Here is an 11,581-nt window from a genome sequence, read left to right on the forward strand (position 1 = left end):
CTATCAAAGCATCAAATGTCATACTTACTCCATTCTTTTTTATTCATTTTCACTTCTGTGAGCTAATAGAATCTGTAATGAGCAACAGTTTTGAGGCATAAGGTCCAAAGAAATGAAACACCGACTTCAATAAATATATAGAAATATGTTTTTACGTTTTGATTAAACATATGTTAGTTAAATTATACAATACAAGTAGATTGAAGATATTAGAATTGTATTCTCATAAAAAATATTTTAGGTCTTAAAGGGGATTATTATCCTTATATAAAAAAAAATCTAATTTATTTGCAATGAAAAATAGTTACATGTATTATACAGTATAATTTTTCTCATTGACACCAAAAATTAACTCAAGAAAGTATACTTGTGTTGAATTAGTCCACAAAAAAATATTACATAAACCCACTGTTTAATTTTTTTCACGTAACATCTTTGTTTATATAGTTTACTATGGTTGTCTACGCTGGGTAGTACCGTCCCAATATGGCTGCCATACGCACGCACTGCGACAAGGAAGTGCAGCTATGCAGGCGTCCGTTACGTTACGCCGTGACGTAACGGACGTCTTGAAACTACTTGGAGAGTCCCCAGTCAAACTTGACTGCAAACTTCCAGCTGTTGTTTTTAAGGAAGTGAAAGCGTGTCGCTGGTGTAGAACGTGGTATATATATATATTTTTTTTTTTACAAAAACAACTTGGCTGTAATACCACAATAACAACGCAACGTAAGTTTATGATAATGTAACCACTCCTACCAAAAATAGTGTAATATAAAACTTTTTCTAAGGAAGTAACAGGCTAGCAAGATGGAGTCGAAACCCTTTCGTTTAAAAGTCACTTATTGTATCGTTACTGGTTGAATGTGAATTAGTAGTTCGTGAAACTAAGCACTGCAGTTGTACCTTTTGTCAGTAAAAAAAATAAAAATAAAATAAATAAATGTAAGCACAGTAAAAGTTTGGTCAAATGATGCTAACAGGGTGCTAACAACAGATGGCTGGGGAACCTGCTGAGATGACTCAACTTGGAGGTGAAGATGATAAAGAGGAGATGTCGGGGGACGAATCAGACGCCAAACCTGACCGCAAGGGGAGGTTTTTACTCTTTGGGTAAGCGGACACACTAAAAAGTACAATTTAAATAACTAGAATCATAGGAAATGATTGTGCAGGTGAGATCAGAAAACCCGGTGGGGTTGATAAAATCCATATCGCCTCATTATACATTCGCAGGTACATATAAATATACTGTTACTGTACATGCAAATACCAAAATGAACTGAATGTATTAGGTACACACTGCACCCAAAAGACGAGGGACACCGTTGCCAGATGATGAGCTACACCCGAGGCCAAATTATTTGGTACATACCAAATATTAGATACACCTGTAGTCAAATTATTAGCTACACCCAAAATGTGACGTGCGTCGAGACCAAAACGCGTCTGTAGCGTCTGCACGCATTCATACATTAAATAATCAGATGATCTCTGTCAAGTATTTTATTTTTAAATGTTTTTGTCATGTTATTAGGTAAATATTGATAATGAACCGCTCCAGATGATGTTATGTGGCATTGCTGTGTGCCGTTATACGTTACTAGTATTATTATTTTTTATTTATATATACAGAGTTTTGTTTTTCTTTATTTGTGTTTATTGTGCCTCGAGAGAGAGAGAGAGAAACGGTGTTTGTATTCTTCTGTCCATCGAGAGCATGGACGACAACAAAAATACTTGAATTAGGATGTGGATAAAGTTGGATACATCCCCACTGAAGAGTGCCAAATGCACTGAGATGAGATATTTTTTTATGTAGAAAATTGACGAGAGATTCAGTTTAGAACAAGCACAATAATAAATGTTCGCTTATTACACGTCAAAACCGAGCGCTATCCCCTTTGACCCCGCCTGTGGTCACGGCGGCGTGAGGTTTGGGGGGCCCTCGGGAGAATAGGCCTTTAGAAAGCGCTGGTGCAGTGGCAAGGTTGCTGACTCAGGGAGGAGGAGGGTGGGGTGGGTCACAACGTGCCACCCCCCCTCCCACTCTGGCCGCACCCCCCCCCCCCCCTCGGCCCGTGGGCACGGAGCGGCCCAGTCAGGTTCTTCATCCAGCACAGAGAGCATGTCAGTATCCTAGCACTCAGGCCCCCAAAAATCAGCTGGAGAAACATACTCTTTTGCAGATGCAGAGTGGTGTAGCGCTTAATGACGAACCCAGGTAAGTCAACGCCACGTGATGCTCGGCGCCCTCCTCTTCACCGCTGCGCCCTGCCCACCGCCCACCCTCAATTGTTTGGTACGGCACGTTGGCACAATTTGGAGGTGGGAGGGGGGTAGGGCGTCAAATCACACGTTTAATAGAATATGAGCGCGCTATGCAATAAGGCCTTTGTTGACCCCGTGACCGAGGCCTTCTAGAACACGCCGCCCATCTGGATGGATCCGCTAAAGAATGCCAACATGGCAGCCGTGCCAGAATAGCCACACAGACATATCCTCTCGCTCGATCTGTTGCTAATCTTCGTATTCTTAACACATTACTTCTACTTCCATTTTGAAGTCTACACTCTGAAATGTGCGAGGATTTGATTCAAGTTTAGGCTGGATTACCCTGACCAAATTTGGCCATCACGTTAATGTCTTATTGGAAAGTATATGTACTTTTTGGTCTCTGAGTAAGTACTTTGCCTGGTTTGTGTTGTGCAATTATTCACTGTGTTGAAATGATCATTTTACATGAGCTTACTGTAAGAAGGATACAGTCTGTTTTTTAAATGTTTTTATTTATTTGGTTGCTTCAATTTGAATTAGTTTTCTAATGTAGTTTGCTGTACAGTGTTGCCTTAAGATAAGAGTTTAATTGCGTGACCACCCTTGTAACTCAAAACATTGAATTGAATGGAAATGCATTAATCCGTTACAGCCTCCCCCCAAAAAACAATGTTTTGTAATGTATTATTTGATTAAAAAACTATGATATTGTACTTGATAAGAACTTACATTAATGACATAATTACATGGAATGTAAGGAATTAGAATTAGACCGTTTTTACCACATTTATTGCTTCAATTCAATGGACATTGAGCTGCTCCAAGTGTGCCCACCTTGGGAACCTGAGGGCAGTACAATGCAAACATATGGGTATACAAGGAGATGGTCACTCCTCAATAAGCCTTGTTCTTTTCAGAGGGTAAAGAAATGTGTGTTGAAATATCCGTTGCTTAAATGGTGATAACATGTTTTTTAAATAAATGAATGAAATTGGAAAGAGACAATTGACACCCAGTATTCGCGTTGTTTTACTACACCCTCCATCCATTAGGGAATGATAGATTGTGGTCGGTGTGGATTTTTGTCCCAGATACTCTGTACTGCAAACAGCATGCTCTCTTTATACACGTCACCATAAATGTCAGCTTTACAGATGCCGTCTCATGCTATGTAGGTGGAGTGTTGAGGTAATAATGTATTCACGGTAATGATAGTAGCCACATAGGCACCAAAAAAAAAGGAAATTATATTAATTGGTGCAAGGTTTTCAAGAAATATTTTGAATATGTGGTGCGTATTTCAAATTGCCTGCCTCTATGTCTGTGCTCAGCAAGAAGAATAAGGATGGCCAGACGCGGGAGCAGGACTACTCTTCTGAAAGCCATTACAGAATTGTCTCACCAACATTCCAGTATAAGATGAACCACCGGCGAGTGGGCAAGTGCATCATCATCAACAACAAAAACTTTGATGAAAAAACAGGTAGAAAAGCTAAAAGCCCATTTCGTAAAAAGCCAGTCCTCTGAACACGGCACTGTCCCTGACAGGGATGAATGTACGCAACGGGACGGACCGCGACGCCGGCGAGCTGTTCAAGTGCTTCAAGAATCTGGGCTTCAACGTCTTCATCTATAATGATCAGACCTGCGAGAAGATGGAGCGTCTCCTTCGAGAGGGTGAGGGCTTTAGACATATGCTACTCACAAAAAGTGAATTGAAATCAGCTTTCAGTTGAACCTATTTTGCTCTTCTCTCTTTAACTTTTTAATGCAGTAATCAACTTTTCAATGTTTCAGTACTTTTTGCACAAATTACTGTTCTCTAAGGCCCACCGCACACCCAGCGGCCAAAACCGACTGTCGCACACTGTGTGGGGTTCGGAAACTAGTTTTCATGAGTTGCCGACAGTCGGCTTCTGTTTTTGCTGCGATTCAAAATTTTAATCGCCATTGATTAGGGGGGGATCGATCATTGCCAGCTGCCTCTCAAAATATCCACTATCTTCTTTTTCTCGCCCGTTGCCTTTTGGTTGTCTTTCTTTTTCCATCCATGTTTTCCTTGACAATCGTCCCATACTTTTTGCGGTTCAATCAAATAATAATACCGTACAGAGTATTATATGTGGAGCCTCAAATCCCGATCTCGAGTAAACGTTTTTCCATTGCAGCTCGCCGGAATATGTGCGGTGCTCAATTGCTTGGATCATACCAAACGGATTCAAGTGAAGTGTGTGTGTGTCTGCGTGTGCGTGCGTCTGTGTGTGTGTGTGTGTGTGTGTTAGCCTCGGAGGAAGACCACAGTGACAGCTCGTGTTTCGCCTGCATCCTGCTAAGCCACGGCGAGGAGGGCATGATCTACGGCACGGATGGCGCCATGCCCATCAAGACCATGACCTCACTGTTCAGGGGGGACATGTGCAAAAGCCTGGTGGGAAAGCCCAAACTTTTCTTCATCCAGGTAGGTCCCATCTTAACAAGTTATTATAAAACATATCAAATACTTCCCGTGAGAAGTTTACGTTAGATTTTTGTTGGGTTACGTTACCAGGCCTGTCGGGGTTCTGAATTCGATGATGGCATACAGACAGATTCAGGTCCGCCAAATGACACCCTTGAGACAGACGCAAATCCGAGACATAAGATTCCGGTCGAGGCCGATTTCCTCTTTGCCTACTCCACTGTACCAGGTACGCCACCATTTTACACATGATGCTTCATTAGTCCAATACAAATTACACAAGGTAGTAATTGTACAGCAGTAAACCCTTGCCGATTCACGAATCGCCAATCACTCACTCAGAAATGTTTCTTTAAAACATAAAAACTATCCGCCAAAAAACACATCTATTTGCGCCTATCTGCCTATTTTTATGTTCTCTCTGTAATGTCTTAAGATGATGCCCAAACACCTTGCTACTTCTAAGTTGCCATGTTCAATGAAAAGTAGTAAGACGGCAAACAGCAACGTGATGGAAGAAGCCAGTAAAGGTCTGGCAGGCAGGCGATGCTCCTTGTGGGGTTCACGCGTAGCTCTGGATCGCTATGAAAAAAATGTCGTGTAAATTTGACACTCCACAGGGAAGAGTAATAGACACCACTTACGAATGCACCAACTTGCGAGTTTTCCGAATGAATGTTTTTTTCGCTTTGTGTAGCGGGCCAAAATTCAAGGTACAAAAGAGTTTCAGATAGCGACAGCGAACGCCACATCTGCCTAGCATCCCATGTCACGATACCAGTTTGAGATATGCTTAAAATTGAGTTATGATTTCATTCATTGAACTAATTAACTTCCCAAATCAAGGTACCACTGTAATAGCCTCCAAGATGGCGCTAAAGCACTACTATTCTATGACGCATGACTTTGCCCTGTCTCCTAGAAGCTCCTCCCCTCTCTTCAACTTTGTTCCTTGGCACCAAAATCCCACAAGTTTTGACTGTAGCTCTTTTGTATTGGATATGTTGAGATAGATTTCCGACTCACCTGCACTATTAGATCTTGCCCACACTGGCGTTCTCCTTGGCAGGGTACTACTCGTGGAGGAACCCCGGGCGCGGCTCCTGGTTCGTCCAGGCGCTTTGCAACGTCCTCAACGAGTTCGGCAAGCAGCTGGAGATCATGCAGATCCTGACGCGCGTCAACTACATGGTGGCCACCAGCTTCGAGTCGTGGTCCGAGGACCCGCGCTTCAGCGAGAAGAAGCAGATCCCCTGCGTGGTCTCCATGCTGACCAAGGAGCTCTATTTCAACTGACCACCACCACCACCCCTTCAGGGATGGATGGAGCAGTCCAAGAAGCATTCAGGGATAATTCCGGCCCAGCGGGAACAAGCGCTGCACTTTTTAGCGCACGTGTCGATTGGGCCCGAAATGGAATCTTTTATAGTAGCACTCCGCTTTCACATGTTCATAGTGAAACCTCTTTTTTTCCTCTTCTTCAGGTTTTTCCTCACAACAATGGCGTCACATTTGATCGGATCTTTGTCGGCAGGCATTGTGAGATATGCATGTTCTTCTACTACCACTTCACTTTCGTTCCCGCACTTGTCGCTGCCACTTCCTTGTCCGAACACTCTGTACCTCTTCATTTTCACTCTCATAATTTCCTCCACAAGAGTGTGGTTTCAATCATGCATTCGGCTACAAATTGAAGACAAAACAGCAACTTCAAGTTCAAACTACCATCCTCAGGTTCATTCATGTCCCAAAATGTGGGTAAACGTAGTGCTTTAAATACTGTACTTCCACACTGTGTGTATATGGAAAGAAAATGGTCAGCTTTGTGGATCATATCCAGATCTCCTTAACATAACCGTAACATGCAACTGATGTTGACGCATTGTATGTGATCCGAAAATGTCACATAGAGTGGATATAGAAAGTCTACACAATCTGCACACAGTCTGTTCAATTGCCAGATTGTTGGGATATTAAAAAATTAAACCAAGAAATTTCATTTCAAAAATCTAATAATGTAACCTTTAACCTGTACAACTCCATCCATCCATCCATCAATTTTCAACACCACTTATCCTGGTTAGGGTCATGGGGCACTGGAGCCTATCCCAGCTGAGTTCGGGCGAAAGGCGGACTATACCCTGAACTGGTCGCAAGTCAGTCGCAGGGCACATGTAGACACAGACAACCATTCGCACTCACATTCACACCGTCACTGAGTGGGAACTGAACCCACGCTGCCCACACCAAAGTCAGACGAGTGTACCACTACACCATCAGTGATCCTGTACACCTTGATTGGATTAAAAAAAAAAAATCTTTTTGAAAGTGTAAGTAAACGGCACAAGTGTGCACACCCTCTTATAACTGGGATGTGGCTGTGTTTAGAATTAACCAGTAACATTCAAACTGCACTCACCTGGCACTATTTAAATTGCCTCTGATTAACCCCAAATAAAGTTCAGATGTTCTAGTGGGCTTTGTTTCAGTTGTACAGGTTATAGCCAGGTCACATTAACGTTGGAAAAAATATCCTTTTTTATTTCAAAATAAATGTGAAATTGTTTTCAATATAGCACTCCAGTAACAGAACCTGAAGACGTGCAATATAATTAGGTTATACTAACAAATCAACTTTAACATCACAGTGATAGTACAGGATCTCCTGACTATACTATTAACTACCTCCCTCTGTTAAATTGTTGTTTTTTTATTTTGAAGGGCTATTTATTGGCGCCTGTTTGTGAACCAGCTCATTTGATACATAGGAAAACAATGCAATATTTTTCTTAATATAATTATAACCCAATTTCTTGCCATAAATGTGAATAATAGATAAAGTAAAACATTTAGAAAAATCCTGAATGTTATTTTTTTATTGAGCTTAAGAATACAATTATGGTCCAATTTGGCAACGTAATTGGGCAGAATAAAGTAAAAAATTAAAAAACTAACTAAATTTTTTTTAAATTGATCACAATACAATTATGGCCCAATTAGGCATACTTTCTGAATATTGAAATAAAAATCCAATTGAAACATTTTTTAATTCATAATACAATTTTGGCAAAATTGAGAATTGTAAACTCAGAACTCAATAAATTAATTAATTTTGAAAATTAAATGAAGTAAATATTATATTTTTAAAAATACAATAATGAATCATATTAACACAATTATGGCCCAGTTTGGCACCATAAGTGCAAATTAAACATTCAATTATTTTATTTTAGCCACTAAACCAAACGTGACAATGGGATGATTTTTGGAAATTCAATAGTTGATAAATGGACTTTTCTCATTCGGGTAATGTTCATTGTTCAACTATAGAATGAGAAATTCACCGTTAAAACAATGCTAGCTTGTTCGGAACGCCTAGAAATTGTGCCGTTAACACACACGCACAGAATTGCTGTTTAATTGTAGAAAAAAATAGAATGTCTATAATGATGTAGTCAACAAAAGACAGTTGTTTGTGTTTATCATCGTGTCAATCACAGAGGCAGCTATTGACAATGGCAAGAGTGAACCACACAATACACATTCTCCATGTTGCCGCACTCATTCTCACAGGTTGTGTTTTTTTTTTTTTTTTTTTTTAAATCAGCCTTTTTAGAATTTCAACAGACAATTGCATGCTAAACACCAGTGCCCAAAGTGCGATCCATCTGAGCAATGACAGTCTTGCCATTTTAAAACTCAGTATTGATCTGTCTCGACACATGGATCTCTGATCAGTGACGTGGTGCCCAAAATGTGCCAAAAGGAGTGTTTGCGCAACTTTTTTTTTTTTTTTTTTTTTTTTTAAATAATGATTCTTTAGGGGTTCAACTTTAAATGCTTTATGGTGTTAAATGCTGATGTCCTCATTAATTTATTTGAAAGAATTTGGATGCAAGCATGAATTAAAATATAATCTGAACCAGTGTTTAAATTGTAAACATAGGATACTCTTGTTCAAAGGAAAAAAAACATCCAAACAGAAGAATGCTTATGTAAACACTTTCTTGTATTAAAAATGAATTTATTGTGTTATGAGCTGAGTAGTTTGTAGCACCACATACTACATACTGTACCACACCATGCACATAATTAAAATGTATTTTTTTTTAAATTAATTTATTTTGTTCATTAATTGATGAATTTGTTTCTTGTGAATATTGACATCACAGAAGTATGTATAAAATAAACAATTGTACATAGATATTTAACATTTTATATTGAATGATTGGTCAATTTATTTATTGTAAATAAAAATAACAAAATGTAAAATAAAAAAACATTTGCAGGTACATTTAACTTTTTTTATTTGATTAAATACAGTGGTAACTCTATTACAAGTGACCTGACATACGTGTTTTTCAAGACACAAGCCGTCGCTCGGCCGAATTAAAAAAAAAAATTGTATTGGTTGCTTTGACTTGTGCCCAAAATTTGAGATGCGAGCACTGTATGGTGTCAGTATTTCATTTTAACTCACTTGATAACAAGCAGCAGTTTGGCAGATGGATTGGATACTTGTCAATTCTTCAAAAAAGAGGTTGCAAGCTGTGTAATGCCACTCCCAGGTGAAGTTTACAGTCAGACTAAACAAAACAGACAATTACACGTTGTGTATTTAAAACCACATAGCTTTGCCTTAAAAATCTGCTAGCCTAATGCTAACACACAATGCAAAACACCTTAGAAGTACTAATGACACTAGAAACGATGTTGGTGTGTTATTACCCTTTAAGCAAGGGATATTTGAACACAAACGGTGCATCAACACATGTAGGCAGACAATCACAGGCATATATTTTTTATCCTCTGTGAAAAACAACTATTGCATGTGAATGCTGCAATGCTGATTGCAATCATGTGCTTGAATGAGCTGAACACGTAAAAGTTGGAATGCTGGGAATTGGTTGAGAAATAAGGAAACAAGCTAAAAATGTAAAATTTGTCTTATTGTGGCTAAAATGCAGGGATTTTAGTGTTGCACAGTGCAGAATGTGGAAAACATGTAGTCAGTGGAATGGTTTGAATTGGTAATGAAATGTGGAAGCAGGGCGGCACGGTGAACGACTGGTGAGAGAGTCTGCCTCACAGTTCTGAGGACTGGGGTTCAATCCCCGGCCCCGCCTGTGTGGAGTTTGCATGTTCTCCCCGTGCCTGTGTCGGTTTTCTCCGGGCACTCCGGTTTCCTCCCACATCCCAAAAACATGCATGGTAGGTTGATTGACAACTCTAAATTTCCCGTAGGTGTGAATGTGAGTGCGAATGGTTGTTTGTTTGTATGTGCCCTGCGATTGGCTGGCAACCAGTTCAGGGTGTACCCCGCCTCCTGCCCGATGATAGCTGGGATAGGCTCCAGCACGCCCGCGACCCTAGTGAGGAGAAGCGGCTCAGAAAATGGATGGATGGATGGATGTGGAAGCAGGGGGGAAGAAGGTGGAATGGGGGAGAATGTGGGTGTTTTAACAGTAAAATGTGGGTGAAAATGTGGAATGTGGGTAATATGGGAATGTGGGGAATACGGGAATGTGTGTTGAAGAAGTTCTGAATGAGCTGAATGTTTTAAAAGTGAAAGAGAATGATGTGAAAGTATTTTGTTGAAAGTGTCATTGGGAATGAATGGGAATTATTTGGGTGTAAAATGTGGAATTGTGGGTAATGTGAAAATGTCGCGGCTTAGATGAGTAATAGCACGCGTCGCGTGAATGTCGAAGTTGGAATGGAGTGAATCGGATGTAAAATGGCGAAGGAGAAGCCCGTCCAAAAATAAATAAAAATAAAGGTAGAATAACGTGTGTGAATGCTTGAACATTCACACAATTACTGCAGCTTACACAGTAGTTGTGAAACTCTTCTTCATTTGTGGCTGTAATATACTCCCACCTGGTCGCTTCTTTTTAATAGGAATTGTGTTGCTGTACGCTGTTAATAAAGAATCCTTTTCGTTACCATCTGTCATGTGAACATGAACATTTCAATACGTTTACATGTATGTACAGTCTGTATGTCTGCTGTCATGCCTTTTAGCTATACTGTAGTCAGTACAGTGAAGTGGTCCTGCCATCAAGAAGTCCTCACACAGTTGCAGGGATCGAACACATGAGCGACATCGCTCCATACCAAAGTAAGCATTTATTGACTGACAATCATACAAACAGTGTTTGGGATTGACATGATTTTTAAATGACGGCTAATGCATTTCAACGAGATTGTTTTGTTGAAATGTTCCGGTGTGGTGTCACCATGCACAGGAGCCAGAGGAGAGGCGCAGGTTTTACAGTGTATCTTTTATTGATGTTCTTCCTACAAAAATCCTTTTTCCAGTATGCATTCATACAAAAACATGATGATTATGTGTGTTATGCCCCCGCAGGCGTTAGCGCAGTGACTGAGATAAGATGTGGTTATAGATGCAGCTCAAGTCAAGACAGAGGTAATTAAAATACACACACACGTATCTATATATGTGTATATATACATACCTGTATATATATAGTTCTCTTTATTAAGTTTGCACAAAAATGGTGAATAGCCCTATTTTAATGATTTAAAAAAAATAATAATACAATTATGTATTATGTGTCCGCCAACGTGCTGCTGAAATAGAAACCTGAATTGTCAGTTGAAAGCTGCTCATATTTTGCCAAATTGCTGTTTAATGAATCATTTCCTCCATTTTGAGGAAATGAGGTGATAATGGCTTCCTTTGGGTAAATTATCTTTATTTGTGGAGTCTAAAAATAATTTCACTTGGATGTGGAAGGCTGGTTCCGCAGCATCTTTGAGGCGCTTAACAATAAAGTGCACAAAGTGCTCTGTGCGGAGGTATATTACTCACATTTTACATGA

At 39.9% G+C, this 11,581-nt stretch overlaps 1 protein-coding gene across 2 annotated transcripts; it reads left to right on the top strand.

Annotated features, from left to right (window-relative positions):
• Positions 1–588: 588 nt before the first annotated feature.
• Positions 589–8,853, top strand: casp7 (caspase 7, apoptosis-related cysteine peptidase). 2 transcript variants are annotated; one of them, XM_061755506.1, is made up of 7 exons: positions 589–729; positions 998–1,113; positions 3,609–3,760; positions 3,826–3,954; positions 4,560–4,735; positions 4,826–4,964; positions 5,805–8,853. In XM_061755506.1, exons 2-7 carry the CDS (start codon positions 998–1,000, stop codon positions 6,029–6,031), a joined length of 939 nt encoding a protein of 312 aa, XP_061611490.1. In that variant the 5' UTR covers positions 589–729; the 3' UTR covers positions 6,032–8,853. The 2 variants fall into 2 exon arrangements, with proteins under 2 accessions (XP_061611490.1, XP_061611492.1); XM_061755508.1 differs by having other exon boundaries at positions 596–729; positions 984–1,113.
• The last annotated feature ends 2,728 nt before the right edge of the window (positions 8,854–11,581 follow it).

This window comes from Phyllopteryx taeniolatus, chromosome 19 (genome assembly GCF_024500385.1).
Source record: "Phyllopteryx taeniolatus isolate TA_2022b chromosome 19, UOR_Ptae_1.2, whole genome shotgun sequence".
In the NCBI taxonomy this organism is placed as follows: Eukaryota; Metazoa; Chordata; class Actinopteri; order Syngnathiformes; family Syngnathidae; genus Phyllopteryx; species Phyllopteryx taeniolatus.